General features: G+C 36.4%; 1 protein-coding gene across 1 annotated transcript; it reads left to right on the top strand.

The window, feature by feature from the left end:
- Window positions 1–1,051: 1,051 nt before the first annotated feature.
- Window positions 1,052–24,743, top strand: RAB5A (RAB5A, member RAS oncogene family). Its single transcript, XM_074195726.1, has 5 exons — window positions 1,052–2,591; window positions 10,169–10,320; window positions 10,847–10,969; window positions 14,076–14,169; window positions 23,639–24,743. Exons 1-5 carry the CDS (start codon window positions 2,585–2,587, stop codon window positions 23,752–23,754), a joined length of 492 nt encoding a protein of 163 aa, XP_074051827.1. The 5' UTR covers window positions 1,052–2,584; the 3' UTR covers window positions 23,755–24,743.
- The last annotated feature ends 1,630 nt before the right edge of the window (window positions 24,744–26,373 follow it).

Here is a 26,373-nt window from a genome sequence, read left to right as displayed (position 1 = left end):
AGGCAGTCAGGATTTGAACTCCCGTCCTCCTGGCTTCAAGTCCAGTGCTCTATCTACTACACCGAGGTTGAGAGAAGTAAAATGACTTGCTGATTTCACAGAAGTAGCAACTGGTAGAATTTGAACGTTCCTAACTCAGATTGAGACTATTAGTTGTGTTGTGAAAGAAGACACAGGTTAAAAAGAAAATAAAGTAAGTGAAACATAGTATGATTTGCTTTGCATTCAGATTCCATCTATTCTTTCTCTGGAGGTAGATAGCATTTTTCCTCCTAAACCCTTAATTGTCTTGATTATTTCATTGCTGAAAATAGCTAAATCATTCACAGGTGGTCAATGTACAAAACTGCTGTTACTGAGTTCAGTGCTGTGGATCTGCTCACTTCATTTTGCATGAGTTTGAAAATCTTTCCAGATTTTTCTGAAAGCATCCTTTCTGTTTTCATTTTTTATAGTACAATAGTATTTCATCACATTCATATACTACAACTTTTTCAACCTTTCCCCAACTGATGGGCACCGCCTCAATTTCTACTTCTTTTTCATCACAAAAAGAACTGCTATAAATATTTTTGTACAAATAGGTCCTTTTTCCCTTTTATGAATCTCTTTGGTATACAAACCTAGTAATTGTATTGATGGGGCAAGAATGTGCAGTTTTATGGCCTTTGGGGCATAGTTCCAGTTTACTATCCAAAATGGTTGGATCAGTTCACAGCTCAACCAACAGAATGTTAGTGTCTCAATTTTCCTACATTCTCTCCAGTAGTTATTATTTTCTTTTTCTGTTTATTAGCCAGTCTGATAGGTGTAGGGTAGTACCCCAAAGTTGTTTAATTTGCATTTTTCTAGCTTTTATTTCTTTGTCTGAAAACTCCTTTGACCATTTATCAATTGAGGAATGACTTCTGTCCTTAGCAATTTGATTCATTTCTCTATTTGAGAAATGTAACTTTATCAGAGATGCTTGCTGTACATATTGTTTCCCTGTTTTCTGCTTTCCTTCTCATCTTGGTTGCATTGGTTTTATTTGTATGAAATTTGTATCAAATCTTTTTAGTTATTAAATTGTTTTTAATTATTAAAATTATTTCAAAATCCATTTTATATCTCAATGCTATCTTTCTCTTGTTTGGTCATAAATTCTTTATCTGTAGATCTGAAAAACTCCCTTAAATTTATTTAACTTGGTAAAATAATTTGGTTGTTTGGTATAGCATAGAACAAGTCAATCAGTTTAGGTAGAATTGTAATTTTTCTTTGTCTTAGCTCAGCATACCCATGAGCCATTACTAGTTTTCCAGTTGTTTAAATCTGACTTTGCCCCATTTTTTGTTTCATGAGCTCCTTTCATCAACAACAGGGGAAAACATGTGGGGGGGGGGGCAAACATGTTGTGAATCCCATGGATAAATTTAACATTACTTATGCATTTTTTAGATGTATTAATCAAATGCTTCCAAAAACTTCAATAATAATAAATGTATAGCCCTTCCTATGTGTGAGGCTCTGTGCTTTTATGACTTTATGATTATTATCATGTTTGATCCTCACAACAACTCTTGTTATCATTTTTATTGTTATTATTATTATATTAATGTCCCTTTTCTAGATTAGGAAACTGAGGCAAACAGGTTAAGTGTCACTCAGAATTACAGATTTGAACTCTATCCACTGAACCCCTTTATAATTATGATAACTACTTATAAAAATAATTATGGTTTTTTTGTATAAAATTCTGCAGAAGTTAAAAGAATTCAGCAATACTTTACAATGAATTAAGTTAAAACTTGAAAGACGCCTACCATAATTTTGTAATCATATAAACTTAATTTTGATTTAGAAATTTCCTTACCAGATACAGACTTAAATTACATCCTGCATTGAATTTATTTCTGTATTTTGATTTAAAGCAATAAAGAGAAAATATGTGGTAGAAATAGCAGGAGAATTTTATAAATTCTATTGCTGAGATAGGGAAATTTATTTTTTTATTTTTAGCCATCTGAACAATGAAAATGGTAAAAAAATAACTAGTTTTAATCTAAAATATTTATTTTTATCCTGACAAATGTCAAGTAGCTACATTAACTGATGAATGAGTCTGGAGTCAGAAGACCTGATTTCAAGTTTGCCCTCAGACTCTTAATAGCAGCTTGACCCTGGGCAAGTCACTCATCCTTTTGTCTTCTTCAGTTTCTTTGTCTGTCTGTGGGAGGATAATAATAAAATCTCCCTCCCTGGATTGTAGGTGAGGATCAAGCAGATACAGTACACATTTTGTAGGTGTTGGCTGTTATCATGATGATGATGATTAATTACATATTTTGCTTTTTAATAATATTTGTATGTAAACTAATGTTTGGAAAGGGGGAAAATCTTTTCAGATATAAGTTTCTTCTGGAACAACAACTATACCCTAATTACTGAATAACTGGCATTGCCAACCAGGATATTTGAACGTACCCCAGATATAAGAATAGTAACATAAACAGAAGTTAAATTTGAATCTGAAACAAAGCGTTCTATTTCAGTGGAGGCAGTTTAAAGTTTGTTTCCGAAGAATGTTTGTGATGGTTTCAGGATGACTGGTAATGCACATACCCCACAAACATAATTTTCAAGCATTCTTGCATTTGCACTGCATTAACACAGACCTTTTCTAGTATTGTTTGTTTTGGGTTTTGTTGGGGTTTGGGGGGGGGTTGTTTGGATTTGGTTTTTATAAGGCAATGGAGTTAAGTGATTTGCCCAAGGTCACTCAGCTAGGTAATTATTAAGTGTATGAGGCTGGATTTGAACTCAGGGACTCCTGACTCCAGGGCTGGTGTTCTCTCCACTGCCCCACCTAGCTTGCCCCATTGCAGACTTTTTCATAGAATCTTGATCAAGCAATTACATAGCTGTGATGAGCTGCAATTAACAGAGGAGCTATTCTGATACAGTGTAGATACAGAATGAAAATGAGAAAATGCAGTTATGGCTGATTGATCACTGCTTGTATGGGGAAGTAGATTCTACTCTAATGTTGAACCTTTGTGATGGTTTGAAAATAATCTGATAACAGTTTGAAAAACTATCAAATTCATTGTGTGCATCATGATGATAGTTTCAAGTCACTACATGATTGTAATACTTCAAGTCTGTACATTCTTGGCAGTGGGGTTGGGGGGGAATGTTTTTTATTAAGCAGTTATCTACTGCTTAAAGTATCATCAAAGAACTTTTTAGAGTCTATCTGTAATATCATTATCACAAAGCACTAAATGGAAATCACTGGTCTCAAGTTCTAGTCAGTCCTTTTGGGATCCAGTATCTCAAAAGTGATTAGGGTAGAAGGAAAGGATTGTTTGCAACATAGTGGAAGGTGTGGAGGTCACAAAATCATTGTGCAAGGGTAGAATTTCAATAGCCCCAAGTTAGCAGAGACAAATGGTATGGATAAAAGAGAGAAACTGGGAGTGTAGAAACCATATTTTAGAAGTAAAAATGATCTAGTCCGATATCACTTTATTAATGAGATAACATTTCTTTATAACTAAAATTTTATTTAAGCATAGCAATAATAATAATAATAATACTTAACTAACATTGTGCTAAGCACTCTACAAATATTATCTCATTTGATCCTCAATCCTGAGAGGTAGAGGTTGTTATTATCTCCATTTTGCAGATGAGGAAACTGAGGCAAACACATTAAATGACTTGTTCAGGATCACACAGCTTGTAAGTATCTGAAGTAGGATTTTTAACCTGCTCGCTCTGCTTGGTTTTGTAAAGTTCCTTGCACTTCATATAAATAAGCAAAAAGACTAGAATGCACAGATTCCTTGATGAAACAGGCCACTTTTTTAGAACTTTGTATCTACCAGAATAGAGAGTACTTTGCCCATAAATATGATCTCAAGAAACAACTACTAAAATAGATTTTTCTCGCATATACACACACACTGAAAAATAGCAAAAATCAGGACTTGAACCTAGAGCCTCTGCTCTACAATCTGCTTTCCTTTGTATTCTCTCATGCTGTGTCTAAATACTTGTTGAATTTTACTGAATATAATTTGAGCAAAAGGAGATGTTCAGTGATAGCCAAAATTTGAGAGGAAAGTTCTTTCCATTTGGGAAAGCTGAGAACATGGTAAGTTTCATACTAGAAGGAGCCCCAGAACAGGGAAGAATTGTGCAGAAAATTCATTAATCCCCAGACCATTTGGATGATCAAGGCAGATTCAAGGAAGATGGATTTTGGGTACAGCTGGAGGAGATAAACTGTACGTGACAGCAAAGGTAAGTTAGCACAACATTGTGAAGAATTTTTAAAGTCAGTCTAAGGAGTTTGTATTGTGTTTTGTAGGTTCTGAGGAGTTACTTAAAGCATTTTAATAATAGGTTGATAGTCTGATATGCACATTAGACAAGTTGGTTTGCCTGCTTCTATGTAATGAATGGATTTTTGAGAACAGAAAGGTAATGAATGGTTACTAGACTAGTCTAGGAGTGGTAAGAGCAGATGCAAAAGATAATGCAGCAGTGGAATCAACCAGGTTTCATAACCATTGGATACAGGGTTGACAGAGAGGAAAGGGTCAAAACTAATACAGATTTGCAGCTAGGTGACTAGGAGAAAATGATGTGGTTGAAATGAACAACAGCAGATGAGGGGAGTCTGAGTTCAGTTTTGGATATTTTGAGTGGGATATACCTTTAATACATCTTGATGGATATATCCAGCAGGTAGAAGGTAGAACTGAAGGTAGAGATGAAGAACTAGATTTCAAGGAGGAAAGTGGAGACTTTATTTTTTTTTTAGGTTTTTTTTTTACAAGGCAAATGTGGTTAAGTGGCTTGCCCAAGGCCACAAGGCTAGGTAATTATTAAGGTCTGTCTGAGGTTGGATTTGAACCCAGGTACTCCTGAATCCAAGGCCTGTGCTCTTACCTACTGTGCCACCTAGCCACCCCAAGACTGTAATTTATAGCTTTGAGCCATCTGAGTAGAGGTGATTTTGAAGCCATAGCAGATTATGAGATTGCTAAAAGATAGAATGTTAAGATGCTGAGTTCAAAACCCTGAGAGACTTCTGTATCTATGAGATGGAAAAAACCAACAGTCAAGCTGGTCAGAAATGTCCAAGAGAAAGCAAGTGGCAGCTAAACCAGGTGAAGAAAGAATTTCAAGGATAGAATGGTCAGCGGAATCACTGATTGTGGAACAGGCCCTTGAATTTGGCAATGTGAACGTTTTTGTTGCCCTGGAGAGTACATTATTGAAACCCAATTACAGAGTGGCTAAATGTACATAGCAACTATCAACTCACTTTTTCTTGAAGTTTAGCAATCAAAAATAGCAATGTTCCAAAAATCTTAGTGTAATTATAAGCCATTAAAGCTTAAAACTTAGAGAATGGGGGAAAATTTGACAAAATTGAAAGGAAGCCGGCATGTAGGTATGGAAACAACCAAGAGAAAAGGCCAGGTAAGCCAAGAGAAGGCAGGATTGACAGGAATGGAGTGATCGGTAGAACCCCAGCTTGTGGCATGGTCAGTTTGTGCTTCATATCAAGCTTAGCTCTGCACTAAGACATTGCTGTTTGGGAAGAAAAGGGCAGGTTCTGTGGCTTCTAAGTATGAGAAAATATGCAAAATAGAGGAATTGCTTGGGATCAGTGGCACAAAGGAGAGGTTAAGTAGAGCTTCTTATTCTTTGAGAATGAAGGACAAACATCAGAATAAAGTCCCCTGAGATCTTCTTTTCCTTTCTTCTAAATAACTTAGATTTTACTCTGAGAAGAGAAAACACAAGATGGGGAAACTTTAGTACTTGATCACTAACCAAATAAGATAGGCTTAGTTGGGGAATTAAAAAGAAAGAGTTGGGAGGCTACTATTGTAGCCCAAGGAAACATTCAGAGATTTAGGAATCTAGATTGAAAGATCTCAGAACAAATCAAATGAATTAGTGGTGGACCTAGTCACTACAGTCTGTGACTTCCTCCAGCTATAAGTACTTTATTGACTCAGGGTTACCCAGAGAAAGTAGAGGAGCTCATGTCAGAGGCCAGAGAAATGGAATGACAACAGGTGCCTGGGCCCCAAGTTTTAAATAGTTCTTTCTGAAGAGAAGTGATCCGAGAAATGTATTTAATCAATTTCTTTTTGTGATCTGGAACATAAAGCTTTGTTTCCTAACCTCCTCTAACAAGGTAGGAGATAATCAGACATATTTGAACTGAAATTCATTCATCATGGTGGTGGGGACTTAGAGAAACCACAGCTAATAATAACCTTCAACAGACTGTAACATGCTCCTGGGGAACCAGGATGCAGGATTTTTGCTACCAAAACTAACTGTAATAAGCATAATTGTCAGACTCTGCTCCTTGGGTTTTGCCTACAAAGCAACAAGGAAGGGCTGGAAGAGTCTTTTAAGAGATATAAATGGGGTACTGAGAGGGTGAGTGATTTTTGCCCATGGCTTTCACTACTAACTTGTGTTCCACACAGGATCTGAACCGAAGACCTGCTGGATTGGCCCTCTCTCTATCAGGAGAATCTTCCTTTAAACAAATTAAACAGTAGCCTTAAACCTATCCTGAAGGTAAAGCTACAAAACTTGCTTTGACACTGCACATACTTACAGTATATCCCTGCTTCTGTATTAAGTCTTAAAGAACTTTTGAAATATATAAAACTTCTTTAATGTTGTCCTTCATTTTTGAAGAAGACCATGACATCAGGGAGTTGATGCCATAACAAGCACATGAATTGGATTTGAGTGATAGAGTGCTGTGTTAAGTCACCAGCTCACTTTCTCCTCCAGAGTCATCTGGGTCCAGTGGCCAGATAGGAATCAGGATGACTGGAGATGACCCTGGATGTGAGGCAATCTGGGTGAAGTGACTTGCCCAGGGTCACTTAGCTAGCGTCTGAGACTATTGAGAGCTGGTGCTCTACCCACTATGCCATCTAGCTGCCCCTATAATTATAAGGGGTCTAGTGATTCATTCAAATGGAATTATGCTCTTCTACATATAAAAGACATCAGGAAATTAACAGCTAGAGTTTATTTTCCCCAAGTCTCTTTTAACAAACTGGCTATCCTTTCCCTTAGCACCCAGTAATGACTAAAGCAGGTTTACCACCCTGTTACTGCCAAACCTATTCTCACAGTGCCATCTTCCCTTCCCACTTTTGCCTTAGGCCTTTCCCTGCCCTTTTTGCTGCCTGCCTGTACCACCAAAACATTGAGTAATCTCTGCCTCCAATCTTCTCCCTCTTAACTATTTGTATGTTTTGACTCATATTACTTGATCTAAAACTTTCAGCAGTCCTGATTTCCTCTAGATTGAAGTCGTTCATACTTCTCAGCATTAGCTCCAACTCTTCATCTTACCTGACAGATTTTTTCCACTTCCTTTAGAATCCTCTCCCTTTTTCTGTTTACATAGCTAAATTTCCATTTATTTTTCGAGATTCAGGTTATTAGGAACTCTCAGACTTCTGTTATTTTGCATTGGCATGTACAGTCTGTATTTCCCAAGAAAGTTTTTTAAATCTTAAAACTTCATTTTCGGTTTTAACTGCATATAACAAGACCGTCCTAGGATTTGGGGAATATACCTGTGGAAGAGAACATTGTCCCCAACATCACAAACTCCCTGCCTTGCCATTGGTTGTTCTTGTTTCCCCTCTAGATTGGAATCTCCTTGAGTGCAGTGGCTAGAATGGTGGTGTCAGGAAAAGCTGGGTTTGAAAGTTTCCGTAGACTCACTGTGGCCCTGAGCTCACAAGCCTTTCCATTCCAGTGGGGCAGGGAAGTGTGCTGCCCCTTTATCCTGCTCTATTCTGCAGGGCTGACCAGAGGAGCGGAAACTAAAAATCCCTTTTTTTTTCCTACAGAGTTTTTGGTTGTTCATAATTGAGAATACATTTTTCCATGAACATAATGTTATGGACTGATGAAAAGGCAAAAACCATTTCAGTGTATCCCAAATTCTGTTATTATCTTAAAGAACTCTTGTAATATATAAAACTTCTTTAATGTTGTCCTTCATTTTTGAAGAAACCAATAAGTAAAAGTCCACAAGTCCTACAGAACTGTCAGACCAAGGCCAGCTTCAGCTTTCTGACCCCCTTTTTATGGCATAGTTGCCGAATTCCAGCTTGAGATCTTAAAAGAAATTTAAATTGGGGGGGGGGGGAATAATTGGACAGCCCTTAAAAGAAATTTCAGGGGTTGTCCAATCATTTTTATATCCTTATGCATTAACTTAAGCTCAGACTTTTAAACATTCTGGTTATCAACCTAAGTGTATTTTTTTCTGCAGGATCAATGTAATCTATGTATCTTGGGTGCCACTGGATCTGTACCAGGCATTAGTAATAACCTTGTTCATGCTTCATCGCACTGGACTAGCCTTCACACCTCTTGTTTATTTTTGTAACACTTTGTCTTAGGATCTGTTTAATCTAAATCTTAGGAATAAGGCAGAAATTCCTTTTCTCCTCATTCCTTGTGTCTCCTTTTCAGTGCGCCTTAGTGTTGGATGAAGTGAAGTGAAAAGGAAAAGTGTCTTTCATGGATCCATCACACACAGCATGTGTGGTGTAATAGAATCTGGTGCTATTACTGGCAGTTCCCTCCCTGCAGGTGGTAAAAAATGTAAGCCTTCAAGGCAAGGGCCATCTTTTAATACAGTCTACATTTGTCAATTGCCCATCAAAATTTTCCCTATTTTGTGTTTACTCCTCCTGTGATGAATTGGCTATTGACTTAACTGCTGCCATGTCTTCTCAACTAGTCTTAACTTTCTGCCCATGAAACCAGACTTGGCTACTGCCTCTTTGGTTTACTCTTGAGTTAGAAGATTTAAAAAATAGATGCTTTTATACTACTTGGTTCAACATACATTTTTAAGTCACTTGTATGCAAGACCCTTACTAGGAGTTAAGAGATACAAAGACAAAATGAAATAGTCCTTGTCCTCACAGAGCTTACATACAACTGAAGGTATACAACACATGACATGAAATAAGTAGAGTTATTCAGAGTCATTTGAAGAGGAACATGCAAAGCCTCCTAAAGGAGTTGGCACTTAAGCTGTGCTTTTGAGGAAGTTAAGGGATTCCAAGAGAGCAAAGATGAAGAAGGAGAACATTTCAGACAGCAGGTTCAAGTAGTGGAAAAATCAAAAGAAGGCAGATATGCAATGCTACATCCTGGGAAACTACACATAGGCCATTTGGGGTCTTTAAAAGAAGGTGAGAGGAGATTAGAAAGGTAGGATGGAGCCAGAGTGTACAGGATTTTAAATGATTAGGATAAAGATTTTCTGTTTAAGAAGCAGTCAAGGAAGCCACTGAAGATATTTGCATAGAGAATACCTTGTTCAGGTCTCCTTTGGAATTTTCATGGATCATTGTATTACTGAGAATAGCTAAATCATTTACAGTTGCTTCTGTTCTCTTTTGTCAGTTTTTTCAACTCCTGTGCACCTAGGACATTCTAATTCAAATTATATTTCTTTGGGTATTATAAAGCTTCATGATTGTTTTGGGGGGGGGGTTTTCATCCATAGCACAGAGGATATCACAGTATTTAATAAGTGGTTTTCAATTTAATTTATGGTGGTAGCTATATCTTAGATGAGATAATGTCCACCCTGTTTGGTGTCTATATACACAAGTATGTATATGCTATCTTTAATGAGCCCAGAAGTAAAGACGTGGCTACACCCAAAATTAACTACTCCTTTTTGTTGGTTTCTTTTCTTTCTTTAAGTCCTTGTGGGAGCATTTTTCTTGGTGTTCAATTTTCTTTCTTTCATTTTTTAGTTTTTGCAAGGCAAATGGGGTTAAGTGACTTGCCCAAGGCCACACAGCTAGGTAATTATTAAGTGTCTGAGGCTAGATTTGAACTCAGGTACTACTGACTCCAGGGCCAGTGCTCTATCCACTGTGCCACCTAACCGTCCTGGTGTTCAATTTTAGAATCAGAAAATGCCTCAGAGCTGCCAGAGAAAATATCTGAAATATAAAGAGAGGAATTGTTTTGTTATTTTTTTACAACAGGTTAAAAAATGCAGGTGAATCCAGTGTAATCTAATTACATAAACTTGAAGAAAACCAATGATTAACTTATTTCAAGCTTTTTTTCTTTCTTTCAGCTGCTTTTCTAACCCAGACTGTATGTCTGGATGATACAACAGTAAAATTTGAAATATGGGATACAGCTGGACAAGAAAGATATCATAGCTTAGCACCAATGTACTACAGAGGCGCCCAAGCAGCAATAGTTGTGTATGATATCACAAATGAGGTAAGTATAAAGGGACTTCGGTTTATACTTGACAGCCAGGCAACAGGGTGGATGGACCTGGAGTCTGAATCTCAGATCCTTCCTCACTCTGGGACCCTGGACCAAGCTATTTATCATCCATCAAATGGGGAGCAATAAGAGCACTTGCCTACCAGGATTTTGTGATGGTCAAATGAGATAATAATTGTAAGTCCCTTAGCACAATAGTTATTATTATTATCCTCATCATCATTTCATCAAGATGAAAATAGACTCTTCACCTCTACAACCCTTCAATTAAAAGAAAATCTGAAACACCTGTGTCAAAACAGAAGCCCAAACATCATTTCTGTCAAATTTTTATCTTTTAAAGAAATTAAACTGATTTTTAAAGAAAAAATTTGTTGAACAGTGCTATAAATAATATTTAAGAACATTTCTGAAAAAGTCATACCCAACAATTTAAAGACTGTTTTAGAGATAAATTAGTCAGCTTAAATGACTTTTAATTGATGATTTTGTGGTGGCTTTTTTTTCTTCCAATTAGGAATCCTTTGCAAGAGCAAAAAACTGGGTTAAAGAACTTCAGAGGCAAGCAAGTCCTAACATTGTAATAGCTTTAGCAGGGAACAAGGCTGATCTAGCAAATAAAAGAGCTGTAGATTTCCAGGTATGTTGTATTTAATTTTTTAACTTGAAAGCAAATATCACAAAAGAATATTTTTTCTAAACTCACTTTTTATTGTAATTAAAGATTAATGGTTATATAAAAGAATGTCTAGTCTGTTTTGACATAATTGATGAGCAAAGTTTATGTAATAGAACCTGAATTTTCATGTTATTTTTAATTTACCAATTGATCAAAGAATTTTACTAATATTCATTTAGTAAAGATAGGCAATTTAAGAGGATGACTCTTAATGGTAAATTGATCTATTAAGCACTTTGTCACTGGTTTAAAATATTTTTATTACCAAATATAAAAAGCTATCATTGTATTCTGTTCTTTAGTCCTGAAAGTCATCTCAGCCTTCATCTTTTCCTACAGCTCTTGGTGGTTCAGCTGTTTCTTACATCAGGGTGGGGAGGAGGTGAAGTACAGTTTTGGGATGGGAGAGGGTGATTTTCATATTGTATTTGGTTTTTGTTGTTCATTGAATTGGGTAAGGTTGTTATATGAAGAAGATGGCTACACGTAGCACTTGGTTCTGCAAATGATAACATTACTTGTAAGTCATTTTTTGCATGTTCTGGAGTGGAAACTACAATTTGTTATATACAAATCCTTTCTGAGATAGTCACCATCATTATGCTTTACTTCATACTTTACCATTGCCACAAAGCATCACATAACTTCTTACTCCATGTAGCTGTCAAATGACTATTCCTAAAACCCAGGTATTCCCATATCACTTCTTCTTAAACTTTTAGTAATTTCTGCTGCATTTAGGGTATAAAATACTCAGATTTCTCTGTTTGGTCATTTAAAGTCCTTTTAAAAGCAATTTCACAATATTCCTTGTGTACTCTGCTTCAATTAAATTCACCAACTTATAGATTGTTCCCCATGCTTGCAATCAATGTTCTCCCTCTTTTTCAAACCTTAAGAATTTGTTCAAGTACTACCTCCCTCAGTCCAGTCTCAAAGTTGTTAGTGTCCCATCACTGAGGATTTAGTAGTATTTCCTTTACTTACTTAGAAAGGACCTTGTTATTTCTCCAGTAGAATATAAGCCCCTTGAACAGAGGACCTAGTTTACTTTTGTCTCTGTATGCCTGCTTGGTTGATTTCAAATTATAGTGTAGAAGTTCTCACTAGAATCAAAATGGTGTTTTGTGTGTATCTATCTACATCTAGACAGGTATATGTCAGGACCTCATTTCACTATATACTCACTATGTGACCTTCGGCTGGTGTTTTTAATGATTATTATCAGTGCTATACAGCCATTCTCAAAAGAACCTAAGTTCCTGGGCTGCATCACTGGAGATTCTATACTGGGAATTTCCCACACTGATGAAATCATAGATCTGAACTCTGAGGGGTCTGGGGGGCCAGTTTTAAAATCCAGGTAAATGATAGGAAGCTAACATGTGTATTTTGTTAGTTTGATTTGATTTTCCCTCTGCCTCTATGAAAAGAAAGGCAATAAAGAAAAATGACCATCAATGTATGTGGGATTAAGAACCCATTTTACCCAGGAGCTCTACTCTTTTATTTCTCCAGCAAACCCCAGAATTCTACTCTTTGATATCATCTCTCTATCTCTCTCTGAATCCAACAGAATGAATTCTCACATAAGATGCTGACCTCTCCCTCTTTCATTGCTCTGCTCCTTAAAAACACTCTCTAGCTTTTAAGGAAATAGTTCTACTTATCATCACTGTGGAAAATATAAGGAGAAATGAAATATAGTTAAGTAAAAGACAATTTGGTTGGTTGGCCCAAATATTTCTCCCAATTTTCTCTGAAATCAGCCAGCCCAGACTTTCCTAAACCAAATGTTCTAGCAAATTTTAGATTTTATAATTGATCAAAATTTGGTTTAGAAGGTTAGATATATTAATGCTTTTTTTTGCTGAACATTTTATTTTATTTTTTTACCTTTTTTATTTAATATTCTCATTTTGTACAAACAATGTTTTTTATACATTAATAAAATATTCTTGTTTAAGAATAAACAAAATACCCCCCCAAAACAGACTCAATTGAATGATAAAGTAAAGGAGAGAGAAAAAAATTAAGATTAAAATAAAAAAATAATAGTAATAATTGTAGGTATGGCCAAGTGGCGCAATGGACGGAGCACCAGCCCTGGAGCCAGAAGCACCTGAGCCCACATCCGACCCCATACACCCAACAATCACCCAGCCATGTGACATGCAAGCCCACTGCTCTGCAAAAAACAAAAAAAAAAGGGGGGGAAAGACCCAAAATAAAATAAAATAGTAATAATAGTAGGGATGGCTGGGAGGCAGACAGAGCATTGGCCCTTGAGCCAGGAGCACCTGAGTCCAAATCCAGCCTCAGACACCCAACAATCACCCTGCTATGAGATCCCAGGCAGGCCACCCAGCCCCATTTGCCCTGCACCCCCCCCCCAAATAATAATAATAATAATAATAAAAAATGTGCTTGAGTCTTTGTTCCAATACCAACAACTCTGTTGTGGGTGGATCACATTTTTTACAATAAGTCCATGGCAAAAGTTACTTCCATATTTTTCCACCGTTGCCATTGCTGATCACAACTCCCTCCTTTCGTATTTCTCTACTTCCATGTACTATATTTTCTCTCTCCTTTCACTCTGACTCTGCTGTAGGGTAGCTGAGTGGCGCAGCAGACAGATCCCCGGCTCTGGGGCCAAGAGACCCCAAGCTCCCATACTACCCCTTAGGCCCAGCATCCACCTGGTCTTATGGTCCAGGACAGGCCATCCAATCCCAGCCCCTTGCAAGAAGTGAAAAAGAAAATGTGTTATATCTGACCACTCTCCCCCCATGGTCCATCCTCTCCTCCATCATTCACATCCCCACCCCTTCCCCATCCCCCCCTCTCTCCTTCTTACTCCAGATGGAAAATGCTTGCAATGAATATTGGAGTTTTTGTCATCATGTTGATTTTTATATATGAGCTCTAAATAACTATTGCCAAAGTCTAATGCAATTTCTCTGTTCCAATGTAACAAAGTTCTAAATCAGTAATAGATAATAGGAAATTAGAGGTTAGTGTTTGCAAAAAAATAATAATGGAAAAAATTAATTTTTTTTAACAGGAAGCACAGTCTTATGCAGATGACAACAGTTTATTATTCATGGAGACATCAGCTAAAACATCAATGAATGTAAATGAAATATTCATGGCAATAGGTAAGAAGCTACTATTCTTTTTTGGGAGGTTTTGTTTTTTTTGTTTGGTTGGTTGGTTTTTTGCAAGGCAAATGAAGTTAAGTGGCTTGCCCAGAGCCACACAGCTAGGTAATTATTAAGTGTCTGAGACTGGATTTGAACCCAGGTACTCCTGACTCCAAGGCCGGTGAGAAGCTACTATTTTTAAATGACTAAAGTTAACATAAAATTTTCTTCTGAAATCTGGTATCTGTATTAATTTACTCTTTTCTTTTTGTTATTTTGGACTCTGCTTATAGTTTGCTGCTTTCAAAGCTCCCTTCACAAGGCAGGTTTTTTTTTTTAATTTAGTAATAATATTGGACCATTGTCCCTTGATAAATATTTGAGTTTGTGTTCAGTTCTTTATTTCTTCCTTAAGTACTCTGCATGCATTTTAGGTTGAGCTTTTGCCAAATGAATTCTAGTTCCCTGTCCTTGGAGTCAAAACAATTTTGCTCTGAATTTCATACACACACACACACACACACACACACACACACACACACACACATTTAAGAAACATAGCTACCATACTTTTCCAGTATTTTATGGTATTTTACAAAAAATAGAACTGTTTTCTTAATTTCATTAACCTTATTATTTTTCTTTAACTTACTAAGGACCTTTTCACCAAAGTTGTTCTTTTATGGGCTTTCAATTTAAAAACCCCTCTAAGCTTGTCTTTAACCATCAATTATTTGATAATTAAGGGTGAAGAGGCCTTAAATTGACCTCTTAATTTTCTTAGCATTTTTGATAATATCCAGAGTTTAAAAGGTTAATATAGTACCACTAGCATAAAAACCTGGGTTTCTGTTCTGTATTACAGAATACTCTGTATTGTTTGTCTAAACAGCTTGCTGCTGAGTTCTTCCAGGTTCCCCTTTTTCTGTTAAAGCAATACTCTACATCCATTTATGGTTAGGACTCATTTAAAAAAAAATAGTGCTGTTTATCCCTCACATTAGATGCCTCAATGTCATATTGTCAGAGATTAATAGACAACTCACAACTGTCTTATCATGGGAGCAATACTAGGACTCAGAGCAAAGATTGAAGGCATAATCACGACTTGTGGAGGAGACCATCAAAGGGAGACTTCCAGAGCCAGAGATACTGGGCAAAAGTTATTGGGAGAGGTGTGATCAAAAGCAGAAGAACAGAGATCAAGAAGGCATGTGACACACACCTTCATCTTCTTTCAGTGGCAAGCTAATTAGATCTGAACATATTCTTAGTTTCTTAAAATTCTGATTTGTGTAAAGTTTAGGACCTTGATATAGCTCCTTTGTGGGATTGTTTTAGTGGTCTGGACTCTGGTGGACAATCTGTCCTTGAAGAAACTGTGCTCGTAGTTTTCTCTTTTACATTTCTCTTGGGGCAGCTAGGTGGGGGCCCTGGAGTCAGGAGGACCTGAGTTCAAATTCAACCTCAGAAACTAATTACTTAGCTGTGTGACCTTGGGCAAATCACTTAACCCCATTGCCTTGTAAAACCCTAAAAAAAAAAAAATTTCCCCTTAACAGCCTTTTAAAGAAATGTTTAAGCAGAGCATAAGATAGATTTTGAGGGTATAAATCTTAAGTGGGTTTGATTTTGTTTTTTCCTTTAACTATACGAACACTTGAGACATACTTCAGGATAATTATATATAAACTATTTAGATAGAATGTTGTATTGTTTAAGTTATAACCCCATTTGGAATTTTCTTAGCAAAGATGATAGAGTAATTTGTCATTTCCTTCTCCAAATCACTTTACAGATGAGGAAACTGAGGCAAACGGGGTGAAAGTAAGTGCCTGAGGCCAGATTTGAACTCAGGAAAATTAGTCTTCATGATTCCAAGCCCTGTTCCCACTGTGCTTCCTATCCTCCCTCAGAATAGAATGAGATTGACTTCAATGATGAAAATCCATGGTAATCATATAGTATAAAAATGATAGTTCCCCAAGAGCTTCTGTGCTTTGTATTTGCTACAGGTAAAAAAAAATTCCAAACCAAGAGCAATTTCTGACTAGAGCATAAGTAGCCATTTTTTAACCTTGATCTTGTAATCAGGTGATGATAGAGATATGTAGAATATCTTCTATTAAAATTTGTGCTGTTCTTGACAGTTTTCGCCTATCACCTTTTGAGAGCAGGAAAGAAGCTGAAAATAATGAACTCCCCTTCAAAGGGTACAGCCAGCAACTTGAGGGCCTCCTGTGCCCCTGCCCTGTGTGGCTCGATGTGGCTCAGTGGCAGTCTGAGAACAGGGAGCAGCCCCTGCAGAGGCGTGCTTATGAGGGGGTGATTGCATGCTTTCCTCTCCTATTGACACAGATGCCAGGAGCACAGTGCTTCCAGGGCTTGATTTTCTCATTACTTCCTTTGGAGAAGCAATCCAACATGGTGGGTCTAAAGTCAGGAGGAGGGGCTGGGGCAGCAGGGGAGACCAGGGCAACTCAGTAAGCCTTTATTAAGCACCTACTACATGCTGGACGGTGTACTGAAGAGACAGAGAAAGGCCAAAAGCAGGCCCTGTCTGGAGCAGCTCACCATCCAACGGGGGGAACCAAGGAACAAAGAAGACTAGGAAGGCACTAGAAGTAAGAAAGATTAGAAAAGGCTTCCTGGAGAAGGTGAGAATTGTAGTTGGGATCTGTTGGAAGTCACAAGGCAGAGAAAGTGACTGGAGCTGAGGGGTGGCTATCTTGGTGGATCAGCAGGGATACCCAGGTTACTGAATCTGGGTGTCAGCTGTTGGAAGGTTGGAAAATTGGCCATTTTGAAGGGCTTTGAATGCCCATCAGGATTTTGTATTTAAGTCTGAAAGTGATTATGAGCTATTGGACTTTGAGTATGGAAATGACGATCATATCTGTGCTTAAGGAAAATCACTAGTGACTGTATGCCCAGAGTGGAGTAGAGAATAGACCACCAAATGGTTGTCTGGGATGAGATGCTCAAGGGGTGGCAGTGTCAGAGGTGAAGTCCCCAGGCTTTGACTACAGATTGGCTGTGAGGACTGAGATCAGAGAGTTGTTAAGGATTAATTCAGGTGGCACTAATTTGCATTTGTGGAAGAAGGTCTTCATTAGAAGTTCACAGGTCAGATTAAACAAATTATTTTACTTTTCTGAACTAATGAAATGTTTTGTTATTTCATTTATGTTTCCTGTCAGCACTGCTGGTAGACAATTTGATAGACTTCTGAACTTTGTTTCAGTAATTGATTTCTTTTTTCCTCTTAAAAATGCTGAGGGATTCCTGCAAGGCTAGTTGAGGCAACCTCAACTTGATCCAAAGCATTAACTTAAACTAATTGCCATAAATATAATCCCGGGCCTACCCCACATCAAATCTGGAGTTGTCGTGAGTTTGATTCTTGCTTGGAGAAGAAAAAAAATAAGGGAATTTCTTTCTCCCCCCTTTTTCATTGCTTTGGGGGGTTTTTTTTGTTCCAAATTCTGTCTTCTTTTCCCCCCACTCATTGAGAAGTCAGACAAAACAAATTTCAGCATTGGAGAAAGGAAGGAAAGGGGCGGGGGGAGGGGGGAGAATATGTTTTATTCTGTACTATCAGCTTTGTGGAGGTAGTCAGAATGTTTCATCTTAAGTCCTTTGGAACTTTCTATGGTTGGTTATGATGTTAGAGTTATTACTGAGTCTTTGAAATTAAATTTTATTTACAATATTATTGTGGTATAAATTAATCTCCTGCTCTTGATACTTCATTTTGCAGAAGTTCCAACAAGTCTTGGGTTTTTCTGAAACTCTCTTCTTCATCTTTTCTTTTTAAATTTTTCCCCCAGCTACATACAAAAATAGGTTTCAACATTTATGTCCAAAACCTTGAGTTCCATATTCTCTCCTGTCTTCCCACCTCTCCCTCTCATTGAGAAAATAAGTTGCTTGGTATAGGTTAAAAAAGTATTGCCATGAAAAACGTTACTACAGTAGCCATGTTGTAAAAATAAACATAACCACACACACAGAGTAACCTCAAGAAAAATAAATTGGGGAAAAAAATATGCTTCAGTTTGTATTCAGACACCATCAGCTTTTGTGTTTGGGATGGATAGCATTCTTTATCATAAGTCCTTCAGAGTTCTCTTGGGTCACAACATTGCTGAGAAAAGGTAGGTCATTCACAACTGATCATCCTGCAATATTGCTGTTTCTTTGTACAAGGTACATTTTACCATTGCAGCTGTACGTCTAAGTTTTTTACTAAAAGTATCCTGTTTATCATTTCCCTTAACAGAACAGTGTTTCATCTCAATCATATGCCACAATTTGTTCAGCCATTCCTCAACTGCTGGGCATCCCCTCAGTCTCCATCCCCCCGCCATTACACATATAGGTTATTCTTTTCCTGTATTTCATCTCTTCTGGAATATAGACCTAGCAATGAAAGGGTAGACATGGTTTTCAAGCCCTCTGGCTATAGTTACAAATTGCTCTACAGAATTGTTGAATCATTTCACAACTCTTCAACAGTGCATCAGTGTCTCAATTTCCCTACATCCCTTCCAACATTTGTCATTTTCTCCTTTTGTTCTATTAGCCAAGCCAATAGGTATAAGGTGGTACCTCAGAATTGTTCCAAACTGCATTTCTCCTATCAATAGTGAGGTAGGATGTTTAAAAAATAATAATAGATTGCATTGATAAGCTCATTTGAAAGCTGTTCTTATCTCTTGTTCATTTATCAGTTGGGAAATGACTTATTTTTTATGCTTTTGACTCAGTTCTCTATGTTGGAGAAATGAGGTATTTATCAGACAAATTGTTGCAATATTATTTCCAACAGTTACTATTGCTAGCTGTATTTCCCTCCATCTTATCCACCCATCTTTACCCCCACTCCCATTTATTCTATTCTCTCTCCTTTCACCCTGTCCTTCTTCAGAAGTATGTTGTGTCTGAGTAACCTCTCCCACTATCTTCCCTCTATATTCCCTGTCCTCTTCTCCTATCCCCCTTTTCCCCATCCCTTTCCTCTCCTCTTTTCCTCTCGGGTAACAGTTTTTCTATACCCAATTCATTGTGTCTGTCGTGCCCTTTCTGAACCAATTCTGACTCTTCACCTTTTCTTAAAGCATAATAGTATTCCACCACCTTGAGCCATTCCTAACTGATAGACTTCCTGTTTCCAAATTTTTGCCACCACAAAAATTGCTGCTATAAATATTTTTATAAATTACAAATCCTTTTCTTCTTTCTTTGACTCTTTTTTGGAAGGGTAGCATATACCTTACCCTAGATCAGAGTCTGTAGATAGTTGATTAGCTTTTTGGGCATAATTCCAAATTGCTTTCCAGAAAAGTTGAATTAGTTTACATCTCTACCAATAATGGATTAAAATATCTGTTTTCTTACTAACCTTCTAGCATTTGTCATTTTCCCTTTTTTTAGGGGGGGGCATTCAAATTAGCCAATGTGAAAAGTGTGAGGTACACTTCAAAGTTATTTTAATTTGCATTTTTCTTTTAGTGATTTAGGCATTTTTATTATAATCTGGGGAAAATTGTAAAAATTGATGTAAAATGAAGAGAGAGAAGTACAATTTATATAAAAATAGCAACATTGTAAAGACAAAGAATTTTGAAAAGCAGTGCAACAACTAACTGTAAGTCCAGAGGACTGCTGGTGAAAGTCAAAAAGTTACTTATTTGTATTGAAAGCTTTATTTTCATATACTTATTTATTTGTTTGTTTATTTATTTATTTATTTGGGTGTATGAATACATTTATATACACACACAGAGAGACCTTGTTTGGGGGGGGGTTGTTGGTTTGGGGTTTTTTGTTTGTTTTGGGGGGGGTTTAGGTTTTTTACAAGGCAAATGAGGTTAAGTGGCTTGCCTAAGGCCACACAGCTAGGTAATTTTTATTAAGTGTCTGAGGCCAGATTTGAACCCAGGTACTCCTGACCCCAGGGCTAGTGCTCTATCCACTGCCCCACCTAGCCACCCCTGGAATAGTTTCTTTTTTAAAAAAAATAATATCTTAACATTCTTTTGAAAAAAATTTGAGTTCACAATTGCCTCTAGCCCCTCCCCCATCTTTGAGAAAACAAATAGTATTATATCAGTTATACATGTGAAGTCATGTAAAGTGTGTTTCCAGGGACAGCTGAGTGGCACAGTGGATAGAGCACTGACCCTGGAGTCAGGAACACCTGAGTTCAAATCCGGCCTCAGACACTTAATTGCCTAGCTGTGTGACCTTGGTCAAGTCACTTAATGCTCCTATTGCCTTAAATTAAAAAAAAATTAAAAAACCTGTTTCTGTAGTAGCCACATTGCCAAAAACAAAATAGAAAAACATATACTTCAATCTAATACTCATTTCATTAGTTCTTTCTCTCTCTGGAAGTAAATAGCCTTCTTCTTTGTGAATCTTTGAATTGTCTTTGATCATTGTATTAATTATAGTAACTAAAATTTTCAAAGTTGATCATTGCTATTACTCTGTACACTGTTCTGTTTTCTGCCCCCTTCACTTTGCATCAGCTCAAAAGTTTTTCTAAATTTTCCTGAAACCATCTCCTTCATTGTTTCTCCAGCACAGCAATATCCCTTCACAATCTTACATACAACTCCTTCAGGGGATTCCTACTGATGGACGTACCCTCAATTTCCAACTCTTGCTACCACAAAAAAAGTGATATTTTTGGACAGAATTTTGGGATATAGAACTATTACTGACATTGCTGAATCAGAAGGCATATATATTTTATAGTTTGGGCATAATTCCAAATTGTTCTCCAGAATGGTTGCCCAATTTTACCATAGGTGTATTAGTATTAGTTCCTGTTTTCTACATCCCCTCCAATATTTGTCATTGGTTTTTTCAATCATGTTAGCCAATCTTGGTGAGTGTGAAATAGGACTTCAAGGGGTTTAAATTTCATTTCTCTAAACAATATTGAATTAGAGCATTTTTTCATGTTTTGGTAGTTTTGTTTCTTCCTCTGTAACCTTTCATATCCAACTAGGGAATGGCTCTTTTTTTTATAAATTTGAATCAGTTCTTTATTATCAAAGAATTGTGATACGTAAAAAGAATTTTCCCCAGTTTGATTTCATTTTATCAGAATTATACATTTTACCTCCCATGATCCTCTCCATCTCTTATTTGGTCATAAACTATTTATCTATAGAGCTAACCAGGTATATGTTTTCATGATCCCCCAATTTGCTTTCATACTTTATATCTAAATTATGTACTCATTTTGCCTTTATCTTGTTGTGCATTGTGAGTTATTACTCTGTGCCTGGTTTCTGCCAGACAGCTTTCTAGTTTTCCCAGTTATTTTTGTTAAATAATAAATTTTTGTCCCAAAAGTTTTAAATCTTTGAATTTATCAAACTCTAAATTACTATTGGCATTTACTGCTGTGATTTCTTTACCTAATCTATTGCACTGATCCACTCATTTCTTATATAGTACCAGATTATTTTGATGATTACTACCTTTTTGAAATATGATTTGAGATCTGATACTGCTAGGCCACTTCCTTCATATTTTTCTCTTATCATTTCTCTTGATATTCTTGACTTTTCATTCTTCTAGATGAATTTTGTTGTTTTATTTCTAGCTTTCTATAAAATAATTATTTGGTAGTTTAATATGGCAGTAAGTAATTAATTTAGATAGAATTGCCATTTTTATTGTATTGACTCAGGCTATCCATGAACAGTTAATATTTCTCAAGTTGTTTAGATCTGTATTTATGTGAAGTGTTCTGTATTTGTAATTATCTTCATATAATCCCAGGACTTGCCTTGACAGATAGACTCTCAAATATCTTATAATAATTTTAAATGGAATTTCTTTTTCTATCACTTCGCTGTTGGGGTTTTTATTAGTAATGTAGAGAAATGCTGATGATTTACATGATTTTCTTTATACTTTGTAACTTTGTTATTGATTGTTTCAAATAGTTTTTTATAAATGATGCTGTAAGGTTCTTATATTTTCCACAGAGTGAAAGTTTTGTTTCCTCATTACCTATTCTTATTCCTTTTTTTTTTTTTTGCCATCTGCCAACCCCTACCCTAGAGACCTGTCCTTCTGTTTTACTTTACTACTAGATACACTGATAACAATTAATTAGTATCAAGAAAAATGAAATATAATAGAAAGAAAACTATGCTTAATAGAGCTGAATTTAGAGTCATGGCACCTGTGTTCAAATCTCAGTTTTGCTAAATTGTATTGTGTCTTAGGGAAGGTCACTGAACCCCTTTTATGACTGTCTTCCCTTCTCCTACCCCCCTCTGTTTCTCCCTTCTGCCTTTCCCCTCTCCATGGTAGAGTGAATCAGACATTGTGCAGAGGCTCCCACTTTCCATCCCCTTCACATATAATACTGTGTTACCCTGAGCAAATTCCTTTACCCCCTTGTGTTTCATCTGTCTCATAAGGACTCTTAGAGTGGACAATTTTTGAGAATCTTACCTGGGATAATGTCTGCTCTTGGGTTTTCCTTATTTTATCCTATTCCTGTGTTGGTGTTCTCTCATTTGGGACATATTTTTTCCTATTAATGTTTAAATGTTTCCATAGTTATCACATTTGTTTTCATACTTAAAATCTCCAAAAGACTTTTTAGTAGAAGTCTAGGATATTGCATACTTTTTTTTCTAGTCATTTCAGAATGGAATTAGTAACAAAAGAGAATTCTAGAGTAACAAAAGTTTTAACCTTATTTATCAATTTTGACTTTTAAATAATTGATTCAAGTATATTTAGAGCTTATTCACAATAGTCATTCATCAAAATACTAAAATATCACACTTTCAAGTTGTCGTTTGAGATTTTTTTAAAAAGTTTCTCCAAGTCAGAATTAATTTATATATTAATTAAACCAACCAGTTAGTGTTCTGTATTTCGATATCTGACCAAACCATAATGGTAAAACACAGTAACCTTCAGAAGTTTAGAGGGAAAACCTATAAACAAGGCTCTTCTCACTTTGACACCATTCTAACTCTTGTTTTGGAAGCTTTTTGTTTGGTCCTTGCAAGGCAGTGAGCTTAAGTGACTTGCCCAAGGTCAAACAGCTAAGTAAGTATTAAATTTCCTCCCCTCTCCAGGATCAGTACTCTATTCACTGTGCTACCTAGGTGTTGCTAAAATTATTTGTGCCTACTGACTGAGCTAGTTGAGTGACTGGCAGTTTTTAACTAATAGGGGTCTGGTACAGGAGAAACATCCCTCCCCTTCCCAATATTAAGTAGTGTCTTCCTACCGTGGTTATGATCTCCATCAAATGGTTTGGGGCTAAGGGGGAGGGGAGGGGGAACTTAAGGTAACAAAATCTCAACTTTTATCAATAAAACAATGGGGTTAGAATCATAAAGTGACTTCCTTTCTTTTTTGAATGTATGCATGTGTAGCTGAGGTCAACTGTAATTGTTTTAATCTTGATGGTTCTTGGTGTTTACTCTTCCAGCCAAAAAGTTGCCGAAGAATGAACCACAGAATCCAGGAGCCAATTCTGCCAGAGGAAGAGGTGTAGACCTTACCGAACCCACACAACCAACTAGGAGTCAGTGTTGTAGTAACTAAACTCTATGTGGAATATTCTTCTGCTTCCTAATTATTAATAACAGTGGAATTGGAGCATTTAACCTGGCCCAGTACAACTTCTAAAAAGGAGAAGAGACTTATAATATAGTCAAGTTTCTAATACAGAATTATTTTATGTGTTTTGAACTTAATTTTTAATAACATGCATGTGTCACTATTTGACTAATGTTTCAGCAATAGAAGGGACAAGTGGAAGCTCTTAATATTTGCTTCGTTGGAAGGTTGGGGTGGGGAATCATTTCTTGCCATTAGAAATATAGAATTATTGTACGGACCCACAATTAACCAGCTAGTTCCTCTAAATCCCCATGTTGATGCAGATATAATCTATGACACAGAATTGGGACTCCTTAAATTGTTGGGGGGGTTTTTTAAAATTCTTTCTAGAAGCAGGTCCTAAAGATACTTCTGCTTATCTGCAGTATTCTTAAAAATGATAGTTTCTGCCGGTATCTATTTTAAGCATACATTCCACATTTTAATAATTTAACCATTAAAAAAACAAAAGACTTTAAACCATCCATGTCCTCAGAAAAAGTGAACTTTAGTTCATGGTATCTAAATTATAGCCTATCCTGTTTTTAAATGGTGATAAAAATCAAGTTTATCCCCATTTTCTCTTATAAAGACAAAACTAATAAATGCAACTTGACAGAGAAGTGTTTTCAAACATAAGAACTCTTCAACTCAAATGAAACAAACCAAGTGTCTGTGATTTCTCTTTAATCACTGCTAGCCATTTACATGGGGTGGTTCTGTTTTGTTTTGTGGTGGGGTTTTTTGATCCCTTTGGACATGATCTAGTCAATGCACTAACAATTATGTACATTCAACTTGATTATTTTAAACTTGGATCTTCAAATGTACTGTAAATAGAGTACTGCATTGTAGTCTCCATTTATGTTTAATACGTTCTGTAATATTTAAGAGTTGCTTCAAAGTATGCAAAATGTACAGTTACTAAAACAGCTAATTATTTCCTCTTTATCGCTTCCCTTCCCTTCTCCCTTGGATTTGAAGGGGATTTGAGTTATTCCTCCATGACTAGAGTAATAAAATGAAGCCTACTGTGTCTGTAACATGAGTACTGCTGTCCGTCGATAACGAGCTCTGCAGCCTTGTTTTCTAAAGTTCATTTGACTTTGATCTGTTCCATATATTGCACTAATTCTTTTAGTTATTTTCATTATATGAAATCTACCGAGTGTGTCAGAGAAAATTTAATCTATTTAAATGTTGAAATGCTAGTGGAAACTTACTTGTGCAGGTTGTAAAGTTGCAGTAATTGGGGCTTAGCAAGGAAAATGAGAGTTCACCAGTGTTTAGTTTTATATTGAGGTGCTCAGGTTTTAATAAAGTGGTATAAAACAGGACTGTATTTAGCATTCTTTTTCTTTAAATCATAAAACATTTATTGTGCCACATATGTAAAAGAGAAACAGTTCCCTTCTCCTCCCCTACACACACACACACACACACACACACACACACACACTCTACACATCCAGTCTATTTATCTTTTGGTACATGCTTCTTGTGGTCCAGAAGAGAAGGTAGATCAGCTTCTGTTTCCAGAGAGCTGATGCGCACATCCATTGAAAAGCATTACCAGCACAGTAATGTTCTCCTTGGAACCAGCTGCAAGAGCAGCTCTGACAAGTCCTTGACTTACATATTCTGCTGCATTATCAAAGAAATTCCTGTCTCTTTCTTGCTCTGCTATACTTGAATTTGATGATTCTTGAGATGTGCTGTTTGTTTCATCACTATCTTCAGTACCATACAAATAAAAAGGTCTTGAACTTGAAATTGATGTTTTACTATTTAACTTAGATTTTGAATCTGTATATTTATCCAGTCTTTCTGAAGTTGAAGAATTTCCTTTTTTGCTGTTTGGGCTTACTTGTGAATTTTTATCTGTGCTCTCTGGGGATGTTTTCTCAAATGCTGAAATATTATGGTACAATAATTTGATTTTACCATCTTCATTCATACTTGTAGATATACTAGGTAAAAAAGGTACTCTGTTTTGGAGTGACCTGTGAATTTCTTGCATCTTTATTTTATATATCTCCTCATAAATGCTAAATAATGACATTGCTATTGCTACAGCTTCATTTTTATTTATAACATCCCAAAGTCCAGCAGTAGCAGCAATAAGAAATTGACACGTATCATCTATAGGGACAGAGGTTGTTTGGGGTACTGGAATAACAGACTTTCTCAGATTCAAATTTCCATGAAACCCAAGTCCACGAGTTATTTGCGTAATCCCTTCGATGAATCCATGTGGTTCATTGCTGCTGATGTTTCCTCCATTGCTAAGTACACGGTATTTTTCATGTGCGCTTCGGCTTGTGTGTTCTCTTGTAAGAAGATGGGCTTTCCCACCTTTACATAAGACTACATGTACATTACCTAGAGTTTTTTTTTAAGGAAAAAATAATCAATTTTATAGTAGTAAAATACAGCAATAATTACATGCATCTTAATGTTTTTAAAGCATTAAATCCAAACAACTAAAGTTTTTCAAAGTACTATCAGAGCATTCCTTAATACTATAATAAATTAGTTGAGACTTAAAGTAGGGCTAAGATT

Source organism: Macrotis lagotis, chromosome 7 (assembly GCF_037893015.1).
Source record: "Macrotis lagotis isolate mMagLag1 chromosome 7, bilby.v1.9.chrom.fasta, whole genome shotgun sequence".
Classification (NCBI taxonomy): domain Eukaryota; kingdom Metazoa; phylum Chordata; class Mammalia; order Peramelemorphia; family Peramelidae; genus Macrotis; species Macrotis lagotis.
Note: the sequence above shows the minus strand (reverse complement) of the source record. Positions and strands in the feature narration are given on the sequence as shown.